The sequence below is a fragment of the Contarinia nasturtii genome, unplaced genomic scaffold (assembly GCF_009176525.2).
Source record: "Contarinia nasturtii isolate CC-2019 unplaced genomic scaffold, AAFC_CNas_1.1 Cnas_scaffold_2678, whole genome shotgun sequence".
In the NCBI taxonomy this organism is placed as follows: domain Eukaryota; kingdom Metazoa; phylum Arthropoda; class Insecta; order Diptera; family Cecidomyiidae; genus Contarinia; species Contarinia nasturtii.
Genome location: NW_022199997.1, coordinates 444,155 through 469,321, shown reverse-complemented (window position 1 = coordinate 469,321; position 25,167 = coordinate 444,155). Strand labels below are relative to the sequence as shown.

At 34.1% G+C, this 25,167-nt stretch overlaps 2 protein-coding genes across 3 annotated transcripts in view; one reads left to right on the top strand and one right to left on the bottom strand.

The window, feature by feature from the left end:
- The window catches only part of LOC116348940 (uncharacterized protein DDB_G0286591), a 117,776-nt gene that overhangs the window by 48,330 nt on the left and 44,279 nt on the right, over nt 1-25,167 (top strand). The gene's annotated exons all lie outside the window — the stretch shown is intronic.
- LOC116348941 (SET and MYND domain-containing protein 4-like) lies at nt 10,575-14,013 on the bottom strand. Its single transcript, XM_031780171.1, has 5 exons — nt 13,897-14,013; nt 13,461-13,548; nt 12,969-13,392; nt 12,540-12,882; nt 10,575-12,462 (listed from the first exon to the last, which is right to left on the bottom strand). The coding sequence occupies exon 5, from the start codon at nt 12,357-12,359 to the stop codon at nt 10,725-10,727; it is 1,635 nt and encodes a 544-aa protein (XP_031636031.1). The 5' UTR covers nt 12,360-12,462; nt 12,540-12,882; nt 12,969-13,392; nt 13,461-13,548; nt 13,897-14,013; the 3' UTR covers nt 10,575-10,724.

Genomic DNA, 25,167 nt, shown 5'->3' with positions numbered 1-25,167 from the left:
CGTGCATATTTATCGAATAATTATGGTTGCATTGTGATTGTTGAAAACACGTACAAATCATTCCCTTTTACTTTTTTCCCTTGTTGAAATCATAAAATCAAAACGTTTCTACACCATTTGGCGTTTGCGCAAGTAAAATAGTGCGCATAATGTTGGAATTACCGAGATAGACTCAATTTATTGTCTAAAGTAAAGAGAAAAAAATTTTTATTAGTGGTTAACTATCGATTAATTGTGGTAAAACGTCCAAATGTTGAAATGCGAATGGGTGCCCCAAAGTGAAAGCATTTACAAACAACATTACCTCTATTAAAATCGATTTGTCGAGATAAACCAAACGGCCAATTTGTGTGTTTTTTTTTTTCTTCTCTCAAATCTCTCACAGCAAATTCAACATATTTTTCACTCAACAATTGAAACAAGCCCATTTAATATTTATCTTCAGCACATGGAGGTTGGCGCAAAAATTCCAACAACAACGAATCAAATGATAACGCGCAAAACTATTCAAATAGCTGGAACATAGCACAATGGACATGTGTGCCAGAGTTTTTTTCTTCTTCTTTGTTTTTCTTTGCGTCGTGTGTGATTGCATTGTAAGTAGAAATATGGCAACAATCCAACGCAGACACTACAATAATCACTCCAATAGTTCAATTGAAATAATCAACTCTCACTTGGTGCGCACTGAGCATGATGGAACAACAAGATAATTTAATGCCTTTTGATAATAATTGGTGATAAATGGCATTACAAGCCGTTGAATTTTATATATATACGATGCAAATATGCACGACAGCTATAGTCATATAGTAAAGAGCCAACAATGCCCATGAGAATGACACACGAGTTGTGAGTGTCATGTGTTTTTCAGCCCATTCGGAAATGAACATAAGCGTACCAAATTGTCTATAAGAATGGTGCCGCGCGACACATAGTCACAACAACAAGTTTATGAGATTTTAATTATAAAACGATTTGATTTTACTGCTGATTCAGACGTCGTTGTTACATTTTAATTATTCGAAGTCATGGCCTGGAAATGCCTATGTAATTTACATATAAACGAGTGAGACTCAAACATGTTCTTCTTTTTCCATCAAATATACCAGTGGCGCCACCAATTTTACATATAAGCGCATACAAAATTTTCAATATGGCTGCGCCCATGAGAGAGAAAATTTCGTCTCATTCATTTCCGCCCCATGTTCGAAGTGAAAATTATAATAAACAGCAAAGCGTTTGTAAATCATTGGTGACTCAATTAGCAAGTTTAAACTGGCTTGCGTGATCATTTGACTCTGTGCTGCATAGTTGATTATAATTGTAAAACGCAACCTTCTCTCCTAATAGTAATTAATTTTCGCTATTTTGAGATTATGAGCAGCGAAAATGTGACTCAATCGACGCAATACGCAACACTATCGCCAAACTTTTTTGTTCAACTAAATTGTCAAAATGAAAAACGTAAAATATCGTTCGCATCTTCCATCTGTAAAATATTTTATCGGTAATATATCATACTAGCCATAAAATAAACTGCCGAAATTATTTTTGAGAGTCCCCATTCAAGCTCATTCATCTGCTTTATGTTCCGAAATTCTTTTATTATTATAATATCGAGAGCAGATATTCGAAGAGATGAAAAATGTAAAGTATCAAACCCTAAACTTATGATTTACGAGCCAGAAATTGCTTCGAACAACATAAAAAGACATATTCTTCGTTGCATCCATGCACTTTTTGCTATCTTTCTTTTTCCAACGGAATTTTATGTCGAACAACAACTTATGATTTCACAAATTCCTGGCTCTTTTATCAACGATTTATACCGCACATTAGCTTCCGAAGTGCACTCTTCACATTCACTTACTTCTTTGGCGAATTTATGCACAATTTGTTCCGAAGTATTCTTACTTTAGCGCTTCAAGTGCTTGGGATATTCTTTTTTTTGTGTGTAAGACATGTTTTGTATGCCATATTGTACGTTGCACACTTAAATGCATTTTGAAACGATGATTATATTCATGGATTGTTAACCAAAATTCGTGCATATTTTAATAAGCGGCATCGGTATGTATTACAACATTTATAGCTGTCGACATTGCACATAAAAGCACATCGGCTTTTTGCCATTATGAAATCGAGATGATTTGTTTTTGTCGCTGGGATTTCGGCAATTCGTATGTGAACGTGAACGATAATCGGTAATCTAGCTCGTATGCCGCAAATCAACACATCGTATGAATAAATTATTGTCATTGCCAAATAACTTTTTTTCTCATGAGAATGTGACGCATGACAATGACGACGATTGATCAGCTAGAAAATTATTTTAATTAGTACTTGAAAATAAATGAACCGATGATGACAATTACTTTTGTTTTTTATTCATTGCCACTTATTTGATTTTAAATGTTATTCTGAAACACCAAAGCTCTATCAAAAATATAAATTGGTTAATGACTCGTGAATTCGCATGGTGTACAGCCAATAGAGGAACCGGTTTTGAAAATATACCGAGCAAATTTTTTGCCGAATTGAATTCAATTTGATTTCAATATAATTAGCTGCTCAGCTTGTAAATTTCCAATTGATTTTTGCAACAATGGTTCTTGGTACTGACAAAACCATCTAAATTTCCGACAAGATTGAGGCCGTGCTTGCGTAAGATAGAAAAACATAATTATCAAGTCAAAATGTTTGATACCAACCTTCAAATAATGTTCGCGCACTTGTCATAATATTTTTTCTCTCATTTTCTCTCTTCACCTTTTTCGCTTGAAATCAATCAATAAAAATCACCCACGGTTAAAGAAGTGATTTCGGATATATTTACATAACGCGTAAAGATACCTTGAGTAAACAAACTTACAGTGCGTTTAAATGGGTTTATGTCACTCAAATGAGCTTATTACACATTTTTCTAATGCAAATTAAGAAAAGAAAAGCATTTAAGTCTACTTAGTCGACTTTTTTTCATACTCAAAATGTTTACTATGAACTTAAAAGAGTGGCAATCCCGATGTGAATTACATCGTTAATCATTTTGCATATGGTGCGAAGTGAGATCTATATTGGCGTACTTCATTTGGGGTAATAGTCAATCATTAATAATTTATTCATATCAGAGTTCTTTTTCGCGGCATATCTCCCCTCATTGAGGCAGTCAAGAGCTAGAATCATCGTTGCTTTGAAGCGGAATATTTTTTTTTGTTCCATTTGGGAGGGTTTAATACATCGCATTTAATGGCATTTCATAACAGATCAGTTATATTATTTTTAAGATTGTATAATGTGTCAGAGCCAAATTGGCCATAATTCATAATATTTTCATTCTCTGCTTTGATATTAGTTCAATATAAAATATATTGATTTAGAAAAATTTATAAATATTATATAAAGAAAATTTGTTTGGCTATTTGAAAGAAAGTTCACTTTGATTTATGTTTTATTCTTCGAATTTCTCTTTGCAGGTAAGTTTCATTTTGAAGTGTTTACAATGAATACGTAAGTATATAAAAATAAGTGCATTGTACTCGAATAGATTGAGTGCCTTTATTGAGACGTTTGCTACTGATTGTTTGCGGCGGCATTATTGCTTTTGAACATTTTCTGTTTACAATCCAGCATTTTCGTTTGAATTATTATTATATGTTCGCTTCATTATAGAGTCAACTACCTATCAGCCGTTCGCAAATCGGCTCTATTACCTCCGGCACTTCATTTTATAGAAATAAAATAAAATGTGTAATTGGTTTTGATTGCTCATTTCACATACAGAAATAAGAAGGTAAATACACTGGGAGGCATTTGAACGTAATTCATAGGCTTACATTTGCATTGGTGACGGAATACAGTGAATAGCTCATTTTCAAATTTAAAAAGCACTTAAAACTTCACTTTGTCGAATGACATTACACGTTATAGACGCAAACAATGACATTCTGAAGGAATTCATTTGTCAAAAATTCCGAGAGCGTTTCTATTAATCCACATATAATTTTTATTGTCAAATGAATCGCTGATGATTTATTGTTTCTTTTTCTTCATTATTTATTGATACTTTTTTTTAGAAGAAAGAGAATGAGAAACAGAATTGGTTGCCGCATTGGCTCTAATGGTCGCAGCAATTGAAAAAGGTTAATGTATTGCGATTGTTTCGGTGTATTACGTTGTGGCACATAGCAAAAGTGAAACGAAGTAAATTGCTTAGGCTACAGAAATTCTCAATTACAATTGCCATTTTGTAATAACGGCACAAAATAATCGAATGTGTTGTGTGGCTAGAAAATGCTGTATACGCTCATTTTTTGAAGTACACTGAACCACGTTTTCAATCAACTTGCCGAATTGCTTTCAGCTCATTTTGTTTTGTTCGGTATTTACCTCTAACTTTGGCCTCAAATCAGATGGTATTATGATAAAGAAAATTGAAATTTGCGAAAACGTGCCTCACATTTTTTGTGTTCTCTTGCCACAAAAGAACCGAAAATATTCTCATTTATGAAAATACCGCATCTCGATGTAGATTTTTTTAAAAAGATTTAACTAATAGAATCAGATGTTATTCCACGTAGCGCCTGATATCGCTCAGTAACATCGATTTAAACCATTCTAAAAACGGAGATTTTTTAAAACTAAAAACGAGCATTCAAAAAAAACCATCAAAATTCAATTTGAATGCAAATTAGCTTGATTGAGAAGAACTGGGGAAATATGTAGCACTGACCACACAAAGTAAAAAGCAGCAATTTGATTTTAATTTTGTCTCCGGATTTTGTGATCTAAAAAAGTTGGACAAAATAAATATTTAGTGAATGCAAACAGCTTGAAAAAGATGCAACTCAGTTTGAATGGTAAATTCATGTTTACATCGTGTTTGGTTGCACGCACGCTGCGTGTGTCCATATCCGTTTCTATGGTGCAAAAAAAAATGAAACAACGACAGGCAATTGCATTGGGGAGATAAAATGCCTTCAAAACAAAAAAAGTGGTGAAACTTCTCGCCCAGTTTTTCTTTCCGCATTGATGCTTTGGTTTTCATGCACAATAGTTAGATCGACACACAAAATCTAGTTCGTATTTTTTTTGTCTGTTGGTTTAGTTTTCCATTTGCACTGCCGAACTGCAAAACATGGAACCGGATTTGAATGGAGGATGTAAATAGATATCAGCCGACATTTCAGTTATGGCTCCACACAAAAATAGAAAAGCCATTATATGAATAGTTCGGGTAATGAAACTGAGCCAGCAATTTCGTCGGAATTTATATGACATTGACTGTGCACCGGCACACAGAGACACACACGAATGAGAATAAATTTGCGATCTTGTTATCTTTTGCCATTGCTACAGAAAATGGATGGACGTGAAACATATATTCAGCGGAACAGTCATTGCAGAAAAAACTACCTTTCGAATGTCAAAATAAACAAGTTCTGTGAATGGGATCCACGATTATGCATATGAAAAATGAATCCGTTTGTTCTGAGTTTAGTGCTTTGGTTGAGAATTGCGTTCGTTGGTTGATGTGGTTTTTTTTCGTCGACGTTGATTTTTGCAAAATAGAGTTTTAAAAAAGCAACCCATTTAATGGTAGATGAAATTTTAAACCACTGACTGTTTCTGAAAACATTTAACCTTGTGCAATGTAACGGTGATATCCTTTCAAGTAACACACAAAATGTAATCTACAAAATGTAAAATATTCATTATTTTGACGGGAAAATTTATTCTTTGAGAAAAAAACAGAAGAAATAACATGAACATCATCAGCCACATGCAAAGAACAAAAGTAATTTCGGCGTATTTTTGGAAGTGTTCAACTTTTTGATTTAAAATAGAAATGAAATTCTGTGGTTTTGTGCAAATCTCAACTACGCAACCTTCTATTCAAACACATGCACATAAATCATAAAAATTGTGGCAGGCAATCAGACACATGACAAGCAATTGCGTTCACAAATGGAAACCATAACAAGAACCATTTTAAAAAGTCTAAGGTCAACGGAATTTGATTGACCTGCGGCTGAACAAAGCCATATCCGTTTGAAGTGTGATTATTACGAATTGTAGCATGTCAAAAGCAATCTCATTCACCTCTATTGGTATGGGTGTCATTGTGCAGAAGCATTTGAAACAACAAAGAGTCCCTTGGGGTGATTTATACATTCAGAGGTGCGTATCAGTAACACAAATACGGATGAAAATCCGAGATATGGGGAAAATCATCGGAGTCCAAAAGAAATAAAAAAAACATGGATGATGCCTATAGTATGTCTGTCCAATGTTATTTTGTAAAGAATACCAGTTGATGACAGTATTTTAAACGGATCATTGAACACAAAATCGTAACAAAGAAAATGGGTCATCTTTATAGCCGTAAGACTCCCGCATTTGTTTTTTATCTTGTTATTTCTCAGAATCAATGTGTAACACGAATCACTTTCAGTGACCTAACTGATGCTGTGCTTACCTTACCTTCTTTGGCGCATGAATCGTTTATTACACTTGTTGTATCCATAAAGAAAAACAAAACATCATTATTACAAGATGAAGTGTAACACACACACACATACACAGAGAAAGAACCAAACATCGTCGGAAGTATTTTCTTTTGTTTTTACTGCGACGCACGCAATGACGATGAGCACTTTCAATTTTCACCAATCTAATTGTACACAGACACAATAAACAGCCAGAAGGCATGTTGTGTTCTTGCAACGATTACACAGCATTTTAGCTTTGTAAATTTCTCTGTCGATGATGGTTGCTGTTAAATTGTCGCATATTTGATGATATTTAAACAGTAGAAGAGTATATTCAATTTGGCGCTTATTATCGAAAGGGCGTAAGCATGGCGTTTTCTAAGCAACTCGTATACGTTTTTTGATGAGGAATTTTAGTTGAACAACAAAATATTCTCTCATGTGAATCGATACAAATGGCGTAGCAAATGACACACAGTAGACCATTTACGTTTTTGATGATGGTACAAGAGTGCCGTTCCAAATAGTGTTGTGTGCCAATTTCGAACGGAAGAAAAATTGCGGAGAAAAAGAAAAAAATTATTACATTTGCCGAACGATAGAGAAAAAAACCTGCCTAATGGTAAACATCAAATAAAATTGTTTTCTTTGGTAAATAGGCCGAGTCAAGTGATGGTCGGTCGGCTGAGAAAAAAAGACGTGGACGAAAAACGACATGTGATGAACTGGGAAAAACAAAATGGTACGATTGTTGTGCGTCTGTGTGCGTGTGAAGTGGCGATAGGGCTGAATCATCCCAAATGAACTGGCACATTTTCCCCAAGCGAAAAAGCTGTCATTGACAAATCGAAGAGGAGGTTTATTTTTCATTGTTAATTTTTTTCTGCCGCTACCAGTGTTGCTCTTCTCTTATTTTGTCTGCTCACTTGACTTATTTTGGTCAAGTGTGCTTTTCTCAAAGTGCTTAGTTCATTGATATCTCTGCTTTTTTTGGTGTTGCTTTCATTTCGGCACTTTCGGTGCGTGTGAAGCATGATAGCATGGCTGTTCTTTAATATATTTGATGGGATTACAAATGAAAATATAGCAACGCACTGGAGAGAAACGTTTTGCTTCCGGCTCAAGATTATGATGACATTTATTTAAACGGGATGGTTTGAAACATGGCGAAAATTCATCTACGCAGCCAAATGTCGAGAGAACCGGTCTGACAACTCGATGCATTCGAAAATTTAATTAAGTGAAATAATCCAAAAACGAGTCAAATATTATTCATTCCGTTTATTATTTTTGGATCTACAACAATTCAACTCTAGTTAGTTATAGTTTTACATCGTAACAATAAATGAGATTAAATAGAGTAGAAATTATCGGATTTAAAATTTTGACAACCACTCAATCGTATACTGCATAGTGTACGAAAAACGTACAATTCCACAATGTTGACCGAACATGAGCCACTCATCAACCCAAGCACTGCAAAGACAAACGTTCGCACATCTTGCGCCCGTAACAAAAGATTAATTTTGAGTCGACAGCTTGTATTAGTTGCCGCTAATTTTCACAGTCAAATCACGTTCCAAATGTTATAACTATTCATACAGATTTCGTTGACAAATCTTTCTTTTGCTCGTTATTTATCATATTAATTTATCAGTAAGTAAATATGAAAAGCACAAAATTGCGTATTTAGTTTTTGGTGATCTTCATTGACATTCAACAATTCTCGAAAACCATATTTATTTTATGAATGTTTACGTTGTAGACAATGGACGCGGAGAAGATTTCACATTTGCACTACAGAAATTGAAATGTCACGTAAAATTTCGAATTGTAAACGAAAACCACAAGGTGCTTTATTGAATTGTGTCATCATTTCTTATGCCTGAAATGAAACTATAAATAAAATGTCACATGTTCGTGTGCAATTTGTTAATTCATTTGGTCCACAGCGCGGTACGGCTTCATTAATGATGATAAATCGTAAGTGTACAATCAACATCACCCGACTACGATTCACAAAAATCCAAGGATGTTTTGACCAAAACCGTCATATTTCACACTTTGCAATTCTAATCAATTGAACGGGTACTTTGGATACTAACCAAAACAAGAGATTATTGATCAGAGTAGAAATTGACATAATTTTATTATTTACTCTGTTGAATACGTTTTGCTATCTTATAATGCTAATGAAAGAAGTAATTTTAGTCCGTAAAAATGTAAATCGATTCCGCAATCACTCAAAGATTGAACATTTATATTACGGAAAAGTATACATAGTGGAAAAAATAACGTTACACGTTGTTTGAATGACTAAAGGTAGATAACAAACTGGATGTTGTGGAGATGCTTTTAAATAGCATAGTTTTATTGGTCATTAAGAATGCAGACTTTCACTCGACCAAAAAACGTTTTGAACCGCTTTTTTATGGTGGGCAGCGCCTAGAAATAGGAATATAGAATAAGCAATGGAACAGATTAAAGGTGGAATTCTGTTTTATCTTCATCATTCGTACCAATGTTACCTATTGCTTTAGGTGCCTGCACACGCGAATGGAATGTTGAGCATTCCGAGAAAGATCAAAGTAGTTATCAACACAGTTGGAGATAAATCGGAACGCAAAACGGTTCAGAGAAATGGAAACAATATCGAGAGACATCATATTAAAGAGAGACTATAAATTGTAAAAGTTGACACGTTTCTAGTAAAAAAGCAGCAAACAGCAACAGCACTTCATAAATAACAACGTCATAGCATAGAGAGAGGGGGAATCGTGATTGAGAGATTGGATGGCAATTTTCCGTTATTTAATTTATAATCAATTGTAATTGCATGTAATTCGCATCCGCTGAACATTGAAAACGCACTCCAAATATTTTTTTTTTTTTGCTGTATTGATCATCAAAAGGGATCAATTAATTAATTACAAGTACAAAAGGCACTTTTTGACTGCAACTCCATTTATATTGCCATTCAGAAAAAAGATAAAGTGAACGATCCAAAAAACATCCGATTTAATTGCTCAATCGAATTTTGGCCAATTCCATTATTTAATTTCAAGTGTGCTGGATTTAATCACGAAAATATCAAAAACACAGCATCAATCGCCCAACTCAGAATGTAAAATGCTCTGAATAAATATCGGATGCATTTAAACAGAATAAATAAAACATGTAGAATGCAATTCAATGAGCATTTTTACAGTGTTGTGAATTTCAAAAGTCAAATGCTATATTGTTGTTTGTGTGCACCGAGTTTTTTTTCTGTTATTATTCCATCGGTCATGTGTGTGAGTGTGTGTCTGTCGTTGCTGTAACTCAATCTTTGTGCTCGTCGTGCTACATGCCAAAATTGAAAACGAACTTAATTTACATATGAATGTGAGTGCAATTTATATGTGTGTTCGAGAGGAATGCACACAAGTGCCGCATTTCTATCAATTTGATTTTAAGCATGCACATTTTTTTCCGTTTCGAACTTGAATGATTGCTAGACATTTAAATATTGCCATATTTGTTCCTCATTTATGCATATATAACAAACATATTTGACCAGACCCGGTCCATATTGTATTGCAGAATAAAAATATATTTATTTATGTAAAGTGGCCGAAAAAAAAAAACAATCAGAAACATTCAGTGATTTTTTTTTTTGCAAATAACAACAGCAGCGCTGAATTTCAATTGAATGCAAACAAAAATGAATGCGAGAGAGTTTCTTGCATATTGAATTTATGAATTCCAAAAACGCGATTTGTGCAATAAAATGATTTCAATTTGAATAGGAAATATTAATAGTTCGGGAAAAAGTAGATAATTCTCATAAAATGTTTCAATTTTTTTTGGAGATGGTCTGCATATACTTACGCCAGAGTAATGGAATGTTTGTTCACATTTTTGATGTAATGAATATTTGCTCAATAGTTGAAACTTACCGTAAAAACTTTACATCAACACAAAATAATTTCATAACTGTTTCGGATACAAATAATAACAAATGACAATCTCAAAAAGTATTGAATAACTAATATTTGTTTATTGATTTGTAGAAATAAAAATGTAACAAAATCATTTTGGGTATTGATTTTTTCATTGAACATTTAGAAAATGTTTTAAAGTCACGAAGAAATTGAAGATTTCTTTCAATAGTATAATATGAATATAGTTTATTATAGATTTATATAGTTACTTGAGTAGTAATTATGTTAATGAATTTTAGAATTAAATCAATCAATGACAGCCAGATACCAATAAAAGTCCCGCAAGGTTCACGCAAACAACGTCAAGTTCAAATGTCCAATGCATATTACGATATTTTTTGAATATTTCAAAACATGTTTTTTTCATAATCGAACGCTTCGAATCATCAATGTTGTCCAATCTTGTACCAGTAGAATTCTGAATTTCTTTCAAAAGAAGGTTATATTTTGGGTCGGATGCAATGCACAATGATGAGATCGGCCAATTATCATTTGAACATTTTTCGCAATCACATCGAAAACCAAAAGCACCTTTTAAAAATCTTTGACGTACATCTCGCGGCTTTGTCAAAAACATTTGGTCATATGCAATGAATATTTGGTCACCCTTTTTGATTCGACGAGTTGTAATGCCAATAGCCTTGGTTGATGAGTGGTAATAGAGCAAATTAGGTGCACATGAATGATTAATTAGCTGTTGAATCAAAAATACTCCGCTTCGTATTTTGTTTTCGAATAGATTGCAATTAACAATGTAAAAATGCATCATTGTTAGATGCATCAGGAAACGTATATCATGCTTTGATCGAACACTTGCCTTGATGGTCGGTTGAGACATCACACACTCAAATATTTTGGTGCAGCGATACTTGTTAATGTTATTTTTCTCGTCAGACATCCGAAGGTTTGACTTTAAGAAGGCACGATATCTAGATTTCATATCTTTCAATGACTGTGGTGTGCCCTTGCTTTCATCATTGATAACACTCTCCACAAATGTAATCAAACTGTCGATGTTTTTGAATATATTGATCGCAATTACGATTGAACGAGTTATATAAGCGACGAAATAATCCTCTTTAGCAGCAATGTTACCACAAGATATTTCATGGAATTCATCACTTTTGGCACAAGCATGACTGCAAAACATGGCACTGTTGCAAAAATCACAAGCGATAAAATTCATCGTATTTTTCAAACATCTGCTACATATCATTTGCTTTGTTGAATTAACTGGCATGCTGATAAACGATTCATCTGCCAAAACGACTTTACCAACATCAATGTCACATTTGGCAACAATATGTCGGCCATACTTTGCATTGCATTCCATTTGCAAGACATTCGCCATTCCTGGGAAATGTTCGTCTTCCTCAAAATCCAATTTTGGATAGGCTTTGTCAATTTGCGTTGCGCGTTGAATTTGATTCAAACAGTTAGTACGACGCGCATCCAATTTGGGCATCAATTCTACCGGATAGTGTGCTTCAATTGCGAGTTCTATATCGGCAAGACATTTTTCAAACATATTTAAACGAAGAAAACATGATGATCGATTTGCGTATGCTAAACTGATGTTTTTTGAACCTATTTCTGCGTGACATAAACTTTCATTATAAAATTGCATTGCCTCACGCCATACTTTTGCTGTGAATTTTTCGTTCCCCTTTAGTCGCAATTCCGTTGACAGTTCGTTACATTTCTGATTTTGTCGACCAATATTTGTCTGCACGAAATTCTCAATCCGAATTTTATCACCATATCCAAAAATATCCGTGTACGTTGAACCATTTGATTCCTTTTTCCATAACATTTTGAACAATTGATTGCTATAGAATAAAAACAGCGTATGAAAAGGTTGCATTTCAAAGCGAAACACCGTCATACAAAATACAGCAAAAAATGTATGTAAAAACAACCTATGGTGTGCGACCGTATCATACGCTGTATTTATTCTAGAGAATTCAATTATTTATTGTCGTTTCCAACTAAAAGAGAGAAAAAAATTATTCCACTGAAATTTGATCTAAGGAGCTGTGTGTTACAATGATCACAGTATACTTACGTTCGGTTTTTTCCGTTGTGTTTTGGAATTCCAAGAAAAACTGTCTCACTGTATCCACTTTATAGCGACTTTGTTATATTTTACTTATGTAAACAAGTATTGAGCGTGTAAAATTAAGAGCGTGCAAGAGAATATAGATTTCGGTTGGACGACGTCGTCGGTTCAATGTTTAATGATGAAATGAGCGGTTTGTTTAGACTACAGTCTTTAGGTTATGATTCCACTTCATATAAATGACATTTGGTGTAAAACATCGCAGAAAATCGAACATTCAGAGATTTGACGCTTGATTTTTGACAGCAAAGTTTTGAAAAATAGATGGCTCTCTGTTGTTCAAAAATTCCTGAGAAAATTATGAAAAACAACAGATTAAACCGTTTATAAAAGTGAAAATCTTTGTAAAGATTTATCAATTATATTTTAAATTACCTTTTACTTTTAATATAATTTGAACTAAATCGCGATAATCCAACTTGCAACGACGCACCATCACCTTTCGATTGAATTCGACAATTTTCTCACCGATAATTGTTTTGAATGTGTATAAAATAATGGTTCAAAATAAATTGTTATTATTTTTATCATGAACCATCGTATCAATGACAATCGCATCGATTTTATCATTTCGGTGTTGGTTTATTATCGCTTTGCCATCTAATCATAGGCTTTTCTTTCCTCCGAAACGTGTTTCTTTTTCCTTCAATGAACAATTCCAAATTGATGGAGAAAGTTTTTTAGTTGAATTGTCTTTTAATTTTCCCTGTCCAATAAAGAAAGTCATTCCATTGAGTGAGACCGAGTGAGACACAGTACAGCGTTTGACAGGTGAACATTAAATGCAATATTTTATCGGCTAAAAAAGGAAATAATAAAAATATAAATTAGATGAGAGAAATGAGAATTGAAGCATCACAAACGAACCAAAGTTGAAAGAGAAACAACAACTCAATAAAGTGTTTAGCGTAAAATAATTACAGTATGGAATTTGCGTTCGGCGTATGATGTTGCTCTGAAAATGGAAAGAAAAACAACCGAGTTTAGATACGAAAAAACGCAATTTAAAGTGACACACATATTGCGCGTCAATTTGTTTTGAACCAGACTAATGAGTGTTTCGATCGCAACACTTCGCGACGATGGCAATAAAAAGTGTTTTGGTGTTCAAGTTTTATCATGGTAATATTAAGTAATTTATTATTAGTTTCTATGATTTTATCCCAATTCCAATTTCCAATGAAGAATGATAAATGCAAATTATAATTTCGATAGGGAAAAAAATATGAGATTTTTCAGCAAAATAAATCTAATCACAACTGCAATTTAATTGACATTAGTGGTGGCGAGCGAGGCAGCGTACCTTGATTAAAATCACTTAAAGTTGTACGAGGTGTACACTGTGAGCGTAATCAACTTTCATTTTTCTGTGCGAGTGAAATCTGTCCGATAGCATTAAAGTTGATGGTTAGTTTGTCACTGCAACAAGTGTACTTATTTGTTCGACTTAAGATCGTGCGATGTAGAAAACCATGCGAAACAATTAAGAGAAGAAAAAAAAGAAGCAGAACACTGATATCAAATAAGCATTTCAATTATGGCTTGTGTTGTTGAATGAAGGTCGCACACGCTGTTTTTTCTTAGAAAATTTCACAGAAATATGCCGTACAGCGAATAGCAGAAATTGAGAAAATTTTGCATCTGAAGCGAACCGCCTTCGAATCAATTACGCGTTGAAAACAAAGCGAAAAAAAGAAACACCTGAAACTACAGAAATTTAATGATGCCAATAACCTCTTTGTTATAATAATTTTGTGAATTGATCTGAATAATGAGTCACCGGCGAGAGAGATGACACACTTCTTTTCCATTCTATTGAGTGTTTTTCCCTTCTCTATTATTACACACACTACTAATTCACACTTTGCTTTCACGCGCGATTCATTGATTTTGGTAAATATAAAACAAGGCAATCTATCACATGCAGAGACAAAGAAATCATTTCGAACGAAAATTAAACTAATTAACTCGATTACGAGAATCGAAGCACATTCAACAACGATGAATAGCAACATTCATTTTCATCGTTATCAGTAATCACAAACAATGCGATCGATTTATTATTGTTTGATGAGTTCACGTGATTTGTTTCATGTGTGTATTCATACAATATTGAATGTTTTCATGTAATTTGCCATCATATTTCCTTTTTATGTATCAAACACCCCATATATCATTGCATTGTGTCGAACGGCAATTTGTAGCAACGACAGGTGTTTTAACAGTTAAATGATTTATATCCACACTGAATAATGGAGATAATTGAACGAACATTTTTTGGCAAAAACTTTAACACTCATCGATTTGAATGAATGTGGACAAGGTTAAGGTTGATATTTCCCAATCAAATTAATTTTTTCCATGTATCAATTGTGCTAATTTCCTATATTATTACAAATTGTTTGTTTGAATGAGTGAAAGAAATCACGAAACAGCGTTAAAATGAAATCAATCGATTTTGCTGACACCGATGTTTTTCGGTAAATTTTCATTAGAATCTAGCACCAGACATGTTAATTTGTCCGCTACCAAAGTCGAGATAAGTGCATGGAAATAAGAGGGACTGTTTCCGAGATTAAAAGGAACTACTTCAATAAATTTATGCACTCGCAATTAATTACACGTTTAAAGAGCATAAAAAAAGAGCGCAGACATAAAAAGTCACTGTGAAATGTTGCCGTACGCCCATTTTAGCCTGGGTGACTACTTGAAAAGCTGCAAGCCTCAAACCGATTAAGGTCTTCATTCCGTGTTCTACTATGAGAAACAACATCTCTTGCTCGCGCACTTAGGTTCTCTTGTTCTCTTTTCCCCTTTTTTCTTTCGTTCCGTAATATAAAAGTTTTTAATAAGCTGAAGAGCATAATAACAATGCAAAAAATGCACAAATGAATTCACTTTTTTCTTATATACTATGAAGCACCCGCAGCTATTCGTAAAAACTCATACGCTTTTTTTTTATTTTATTACTAATTCGCATTTATTCTTTCGTTTTGAAATGGAATCAAATGAGATACTTCATTAATTTCAGTTGGATAAAAATGAAATGCATTGGACACGCAACGAATGTGCCATGCTATTTTTCGCTGCAAAAATGTTTTACAGTGGAAATTACAAGGGAACTGGTGCTTGAGATGGTGTTTTTTTTGAAGAAGAACAAAAAAAAAAACGAATTAAAACAAATATTTTGAGAGTGACTTGTGTGACTGGGAGCAACGTCATTGGATTTATGACACGTTAATTCGAAGTAGAGGTGAGCAATGACATGAACATAGAAGTAAAGAGTCTGGGAAACAAACCCCTTTCGAATATAAAAATAAAAGGAAGTTAATAGTACACAGTCTATACACATTGTACAAGATGATGTTGTTGATGACGGTTGTTATTGCCATGAGGAGTGCATGTCTTGGGCCAAGCTGACATTTTGTGGTGGTGTTTTCTATATGGAGATTATAACAAGTGGTTTTAGCTGTCAAAAGTCTATTTCACTCGTGCAACGTTTAAAAGCCGAGTTCATTCAATTCTTTTTTTCTTCTCTTTATCAGTTCTCTCCTTGCAATTCAAACCATAAATCATTGGTTTCGTACTGTGTTTAAAGCTGTATGAAAATGAGAATCTATGTTTCAACTAACACACTTACTCAGCTTGAGTCTCAGTCATGGAATATATCACAGTCGCCGAACATCCTTTGGTCCCGTTGTGTAATTACATGATCCCTAAAAGCGTCAAACAGTGAAAATTGTATACTCTAAGTAAACAAACTAAACGAAAATTCCATTTAATTTACGATAGCATAAGTACACAAAAACTCCGAGACCACCGTGGGACGAATGACGGACCCAGGCGGTGTGGGGTTTTCGACAAATAATTCTTTGTATGGAATAAAAAAACTGGCTTAAAAGCTTATTATCCAACTGTTTCGAAGACGGTGCCTGGAATGAGAAACGAAAGAAAAAAACGTTGCGCGAAAAAAGTTAAACGTACAAGAAATTTGAGAGAAAGTAAACCATGTAAATAATTTGACACAACAAACATGCATAATACAATCGTGTTGAAAACAAGTAAAAAAATTGATGTGATGGTCCTGAGAAAATAACTTATCCTTGTTACAAAAGGAAAAGAGAGAAACGAAAATAAACACGCGTGACGCTCGATCTTAAACTTTAGTATCTTACCTATGCGCTACTTTCTTACTTGTTGTAATTTTCTTTTGTTTTCTACGGCAAAGTTCCGTACGAACAATAACAAAAAAAACTTGGCCATAAATCAACCCGAAAGTAAACGTGGCAGAAAAAACACTTTTAGTGGCGCAATAAACTTTCTTCGTCGAAACCGGTTTCAGGTTTTCGCCAGTGCATAGCTCTGCAGTTGAAAAAAACTTTCCCTCTTGCTTATGATATGCTTTTTCATTTGCATAATTTTCCGGTGATGCGCTTTGCAAATATTATTATGCAATAATGAATGCGTGGACTGCTACTGCCATTGTTTAAACGATGTTTTTATCCACGTTTTGCCTGTACCATTTTTTTCGATTTGCAATTCCTTCGATGCTGACGCAGTTTTCGAATTTGACTAAAGAGCAAATTTACAGCTTTTGTTTCACTCTCGAAATCTCATCCAATTTCTGCTAGCGTGTATTTCTTTCTATGTTTTTTTTATTTGCGGTCGAAATCCTTCCATCGGTTATTTTTTTGCATTCTGCTTGAGTGGATATTATAAAACCGTATAAAGTTTTATGGTGAACATTGTTCAAATGCAATATGCTTTATAGTAAATTCTTTGCGTTTTTCGTATTATTCATCACGCATCAACTCGCACCGATATATTCAAATTTTCTTTAACATGAAAATAAATGAATATTACTATGATTGAATAGTCTTTGAATATAGTTTTCTCTTGATTGAACTCAATATGTTTGAGTCAAGCAACCCGAATGCATTGATCTCTCTGTTGCCTAGTAAACTGACGATTTTCATATATTTTTGCATGTCGACGACCATTTATTGTTATTTCAACACCGGGAAACATATTTCAAAATGCTACTCATTCATATCGAATTAGATGCAATCACTTTCATATGAATTATTTTAATATATTCAGTTGGACTATAAAATGAATTTATCATAAAGTGAATTCAATGCATTCCCTACATTGTCGACTCTAAATAGAGAACTTCGTCGTTTGCATTGGTGAATCGATTTGCAAGTGCGTTGAATTTTGCGCTGCAATGATTCAACTGTTTCCATATGAACAATTTTTATTTTGGTCGGCACTTATAATAATGGAAAGACGATGGGAACGAGTATGTGTGTGAGGTTTCTTTCTTCTTCTATTCTGTCTGGTGCGGCCAATAATAGTCACAAGCTACCGCACACTTTTGCATTAATTAGAATATTCATTTCATCGTTGTTTATTCTTCTTCGATGGGATTTCAAGCGGAAATATTGCACATGTTCAATCGTACTGTATCTCGTCGCACTATTTCTGGTATGGATTTGCAATATTATTCTCATTTTTTTCTGTTGCTTTCAGCGCTGTGATTAACGCAATTGTTCGACGAAGAGTGAACACATGTCATGCTTCTTGATTACAAAGATTCTTTCAAGAAATTCTCTGCTCTTAACCTTGACAGAAGAGAACCGCACTTGTTCCATTAAAAAAACAAATATTACGGGATAATAATTGCAGCAACCTTAATTGCACGTATCTCCCACATGCGTGCGTTTTTATTCGGATGAAAAACGTTTAATGAAGTGAGGCCAGTCATCGCAAGACTCATTGATTTGCAAAATTACCAAATTACAAGCAATTTGTGCAAACGAGTGAGAAAAAAACAGCTAGACAATTCACATTGCATTCATTCCCTGACAGCATAGCTATTTACTTTGCATTTTAATTTTGTGTTAAATGTTTAAAATGAAAAGAATTTACACGATAATTTCAATTATTTCGGTTTGATCCTTGAATTGGCGTTCAGCTTCCAATACGATAACGTAATATCCATCAATTCGTTGGCAAGTTTTCTGCCTTCATCAGAATATAATCACCTGTTTTCATGTTTGCTGTTCATTTATTTATTTTTTAAACTGAAAGAAAAAACTCGCTAAATTGAAAATAAACGGACGGAATGTTATTTTTCTCTTCTTCTTCAATGAAATTAATTACGCTCGACTGATGCAATGCGATTAAGGATGGAGGCGAGCGATAAGAAGTTCTTATAATTATTAAGAACGTGCTCGGTTCCACTCGCTTTCTTTCGCAAAATGAAGCACAGTCAATTAAACAGAAATATTTGCACGAATCTTTCTTTCGCAAACAAGTGAAAAGGGTTTAACTTTTTATTAATAAACGAAAAAAAAGTAACAACAATGAAAAAAAAAACGGTTCGCAAAAAGTATTTTACCTTAAAATTGGTTTTGCGTTCGTTTTTCATCTTCACGAATGCGTTTCATTTTTGCTATCGCTTAATCGTTTCTTTTTTATCGCTTAATCTTATGGTTGCGAAAAATTACGAAAACATCGAATGCAATATCAGAAATCACTTGTTTGTTGTATACTTTGAAGTGGCTTTTTGCACTTCGGACGGGTTTATATGCAATAAATATGATTTTTTTTTTGTTCGAATCTCTAAACGAAAATTGCAATGGCAAGTGAAGTTTTAAACGCAATCGAGGCTGTTGTTGACAAGGCGCAAAACAAAAACCACATAAATGAACACATAAAATTGAACAAAATATGAACGATTTTGAAATCGATAGTCTGTTTATGCGCCTTTTGTTTACTTATACTTTCGAGCCGCAATTTTTGCTATGAAAGACAAAATTCCATGACAACAACAAAAAGAAAAAAATCTCACACAAAAAAAAACCGTCAAATCATTAAAATTATAATTAAAGTGAACACTTCGATTTCTCGTGCTAAAGTTGGAATTGCGCATACGGTGAATGTTGATACATAAAAACCGTGACTTATTCGGCACACTTTTAGTTTAATCTCATTGCAATGTACTTTTATTTCTGTTTATTTTTCCCTACAATTTCGAATCTTTTGAATGATGATTTATAATGGTCAGCAATACCGTTTGTTGATTACCATCATCGTGTGTATTATTTTCAGCGATTAAATGAAATCTTCTTCATTTTTGTTTTTTCGAGAAAATATCTTACATAAAAGTTCATATTTTTTGCCAAAGTAAAAATGTGCAATTGAATAATTCAAATCACGTTTCAGCCGATTGTAAATATTTGACTATCGCAATTGATGTTTTATCCGCAGCAGATTCCAAGAAGGGAATTTTCAATCGTCAACAACCAAACCATATGAAATTGTGACCGCGACGCGCGCGCGGCACGATAAATGAAAGTATTGTTTTGGTACACTGTGAGCCATGCAAAAATTCAATTCAATAATAAACCATTCACTCAGTGAGTACACACATTGGATTAAAAAAAAAACGATTTTGGTGTATATAGTATATACACAACTTAAACAGAACATGGCACTAAAAATAGCTGAAATCAAAAACCGGTTTCCATCGAGCATTCGGATACCAATAAAAATTCCAGTGATTTACACTGATCTCGACTCTATCCGACGATGGATTTTTTAATTCATTCTCGCTCTTGCAACCAAGCGGCTGCATACAGCCGCAACGAATTCGAAGCGAATTCACAATAACCAACTAATTCAATAAATAAAATATCATAGAACGTAAAACGTAATAACAATGATTTTCGTTGTGTTTTGCAATCAAATCGCATGTCAATTTTCACAGTAATTTACATTATCTTGAAATTAATCGGTCGACAGGGCACTGTCTTTTAGCCATTTGAACGAATATTCACACATTATTTTACTCATTTGCAATGCATATGTGTGCATATAGTCCTCATACTTTCAATAAATTTGATGAAATGAATAAAAACAATTGCCCAATAATTTAACTCTTGAGCTATGATTCTTATTGCGCATATGGATTTCACCATGAATGTAATTTTGCATCAGTGTTTTTGTTCATTTTTCTCTCTTTCACTCTTCCCATAAATGGTGAAAAATATTTTAAATTTAAAATACGCCTTGAGTCAAAGAATACAGAAAATCTGTTTCTATTGAGTCGAATGCTTTGAGTACGAGCTCTTGTTCATATCCTTTCTACATTTAATCTGAATGCTGCAGATGGAGAGTTTGTGGAGTTTTCATGCCATATTTGAAATATATAAATCATCATCAAACGAATGACGTTCGGCATGCAAATCAGAAAACGGAAAATCACATTACACAAACGTACCCAAACATGTTTGAGCCATTTCATTCAAAGAGTTCAAACGCTGCATTTTGAATAAAGCGCTTGAAATTCAAGCATCACTTCATCGATTCTTATTTGACTCGAGCGTCGAGCCCGAAAACAATAATTCATTCATTGTCGAATTTCAGCTGGATAGTCTTCGCACGCAATTTGATATCGGTTCGATGCCTCCCATTCAACGGAACGAAATTTGGTTGTGCAGTCACTCTTTCTCTTTTCTCTCTCTTTCTTGCAATCGAATAGTATCATCATTTGTTAAAGAGCGTCACCAGGTAGTAAAACTGGTCTGGTACAATGTTCATGTTATTCACGCTGGTATATTCATTGGTAACATTAGCCGTAACAATGCCATCATTTTTCAATGGTTTTGCTCTAAATCAATTGTAGGCCACAAATCGTGCTGATTCGAATTCAGATGATTTCGATAGGTCGGTTGGTTTCATTTAAATGGAAATCATCCATGGGGATAATGATGATGGTCGATAAAGAAAGTGAGTATTCTCATTTTCGGTGAGTTTGTATTATGGAAATTACAAAAATTTACAATTTCAATGAAATCGGTCGAACATTTGAAAATATCGATGGGGCGTGCTATTCTCTAAATAATAATGGGACATTTTGAAACTTACTGCCAATGACAAAATGCTTTTTCATTTGGAAACAACCGGCCAGGACTGTATAATTATTATTTGTGCTGCTGGATGCCGAAATGCAAAACCATCATCCCCATCGAATGACAAATGTCTTTGCCATGGCAGCAAATTTGACCCAGAAATTTATAGTGATGCCTTGGAGCATCACACTTTGCATCATCATTGATCGAAATAGTAGAGTCTGTGTTGATGGCTTGCAATAAAATTCCTGCCAAACAATATCTCGTTCACCTCCGACCATTCTCTCTCTCTCTCTCTCTCTCTCTCTCTCTCTCTCTCTCTAGAACCATTTCGGGCTGTTAATAAAAAGGCATTTAATACGTTTTGTGGCGCAATAGAAAATACTTTTTGGAGAGATTCAATACACAAATCTCTCCTGTTTTTCCGACAAATTTCACGCACACACTCACCAAATTATCTTTTCCGGCATTCACAAATATGGGAGAAAGAAAAAAAGGCCAACGGTACAGGCTATAAATTACACCGCGAAATGAATATTTATGTGCTGTTTGCCAGTTAAACATTCATTTTCGGGCCCAAAGCGAGATATGCCATCAAGCGCAAATCGTTCGCGTAGAAGTGTAATGTGTCAGAGTGAGAGAAAATAAAAGACCATTATTATCTATGGTACGCAATTTTATCCTATTCCAAAATGTTCTCCGCACGCAAATTCAATGGGCCAAACGCCGAAAAAAAACACGCACATAAAATTCGAGGTTTGCTTCAATTTTTTTTTCATGTCAAGAGGTTTTCATTCTCGCTTCCAATGCTTTTACATACACCCATAAACTGGAAAAAAAAACTGAACAAAAATGAGATTAGCAAGGTATTATCGACAATTCAGTAACCGCAACGCGTTGAAACGAGTAAACACTTCACAAAATCTTGAATACAGATTGATTTGTGTTGAACTTTAATTCAAATTCACAAGCGAATGGCCGGAATTGATACGATTCGGAGGATTTTCGTTGAGCTAGTTAATAGAAAAACCGATAAAAAAGAATTCTTATTCAGATTGAAGTTCGTCGACCCTCCAATTCAATGTGTCTATCACTTCGATTTCTTCAGCTTAACTTGGCATCGATTTTTATTTTCGAATCTCCCAAATGACATCCTGTTCCGTTGCTTTGTGCCAAAAAATATGTGGAACATGAAAAGAATGTTTCGTTCTTTCAACAATGCGAACACAGCTGAAGAGGCAAAATGATAACATATGAGATCATAAAAGCAATAATAAGCAGAGGCTGAACAAAAACTGGGGTAAGAAAAATGAAAGACAACGCTAAACAATAACAAACTGCAGATATACTTCGAGGTTCCGCATGCCTCAAGCAAACTGCTCTCTCTCTCTCTCTCTCTCCTTGTCGTATCGTTTGATAATTTTTTATTTAAAATTTATTGTCAATAAAGCACACAAGTTTCTCCTACTTCTTGCTTTTTTCAATTTCAATGAAACCAGAATTGCCATCTTAATTCTGTTGGCATATATCCTTTTAATCTCCCCGATGAATTCAACGAACTGAAGTCGACGTTTGCTGCAATTTTTCCTTTTGAAAGTGTACTTTTCTCATAAATAAAACCATCATCATGTAAAGTGATACGTTTTTTTCTTCTACATTTTCAATAGGAATATATGCCAAGAATAATAAAATTATGGCTATTGATGCTAAATTTTTGTATATGCGCTTAATTTGGCGCGACATACAAAAGAAAACTTTGAGAAATTGCAGTATTATTTTATCCATTGAAAATTCAATTTGCAAAATTTGTATTCGATGTAATTTATCGTCGGCTTTTGATGATGCGAAAGTAAATGAAACTCTCTTTCGCTCTCAAATAGAAACTTTTTTTTTGCATTAAAATATGCGAAAAAGAAGTGAGCTAAATTAAGTTTACGTTTTTTTATCGTTGATCCAAGAGTTCTTTGGTCTTCTCAATTTAATATAAAGCTGATCGTTGGCCGAACCGACCACTCAATAGTCCGTCATCATCATTAAAATTCATCGTGTGCTTAGCCATCCACTAATTTGCTTGAATTAGTCGTTTGTTTGGTATTGAATTTATTTACCGAACAACACTCCGTCTTTTATCCAAAAAGCCTTCCTTTTTGGATAGAATGCAGACGGCTAATTCTGTGCGTTGCTTTATATTTGTCTTGTATTGATGCTATTCACTTTTTGGCTGCAATCAAACTTTAAATTGAAAAAGATATTTCAAAAGGGAAAACTTTTCTCAGTGAAATATATTCTATTATCCATAAATTATGGGCAAACGCTTGTACTGCTTGACGAAAATTCCAGCGCTGTGAGACCATTCAAAATTAACAAATTGATACTTAAGCTGGAGCGGGCGAAATTAAAAACAGAAAACTTTTGTCTAGTGCTTTTATATAGTCATGTTGCGTTCGCCCTACATGGCAAAAATGGTCGATAGCACTCTGATAATGACCACTTGAATGTTTTTCAAGTGAGCGAAACGATGTGGTCGTTTTCAAATGATTCCAAGTTATTTCAAACGCTTTTTCCAGCTGAATTGCACTAATCAAAAATCGAAACTTCAAACTGTTGTATTGATTTTCTTTCAAGAATTCGAGATAACCTTGTTTCTTTTTTGGAATGCCACAGATGGAAGATGCCATTACATTTTATGTTGCACATCACTTGCTTTATCAGCTGGTTTTCATCGGAATGGGTGTACAATCTTGTCACAGAGATGTGTGTGTGCACGTTCGTTTGCCGATGATGCTGGTGTTTTCGGTTCGATGGATAAACGGCATATGTACGATATTGATAAAACGAATGGTGTGTTATGACGCGCCCCCTGTACGGAACGATGCACATCGTTTTGTGTACAAACAAAAAGTGCTAGTATTAACGCATATATACGCACTTTTATCCATAGCATTGCTTTAATCTATAAGATACACATTACCTCTCTAACAAAACCACAACAATAATTACATACACGCATAGAGAGAAAGAGCGAAAGATGCGTTTGTAACGCCGAGAGAACAATGAACACAATGGCTTGAAGATAGACTACAAAATATTCCATTTCCAACAAGCACACACACGAGAAAAAAAAAACATCCATGATTATTGGCATTCCGTAGTGCCAACAAAAAAGAGAGTCGAGTGAGATATGAAGTGAACATGGCGATTCTATTATGCATCGTTTTTAATTAGATGATAAATAAATGGGCCTACACTCTCCAGCAAGTCACTTTCGAGTATCTTATTGAAACCTATACCATTTTTTTGTGCATAATTTGTGCGAATTTGTGCATGCATTTTTAGAATTTGTGCATAAATGGTTGATGAGTTATTCAGCTTTATATTTTGTGGTGAATTTCGGTTTTGGATGCAATTCAACATTTTTCTATGGCCAAAAAATCGGAAAAATTTTTGTGCCATTTTTTTGTGCATAATTTGTGCATGCCAAATATGCCTTCGGATCGGTCGTACACTGCAAAAAATGCATCAAAATCGATTTGACGTCGATTTTCCCACACAAATTCACCACTTTTTTTTTAAATAATTGGAAAAATAAAAAAATTTCTTTACCATTTTTTTGTGCATAACAAATTCACATCGCACCGAATTTGTGCATGCAGGGG

Bases quoted from the DNA above. Each gene is read 5' to 3' on its own strand.
- LOC116348941 (XM_031780171.1), bottom strand. From the start codon at position 12,359: ATGACGGTGTTTCGCTTTGAAATGCAACCTTTTCATACGCTGTTTTTA.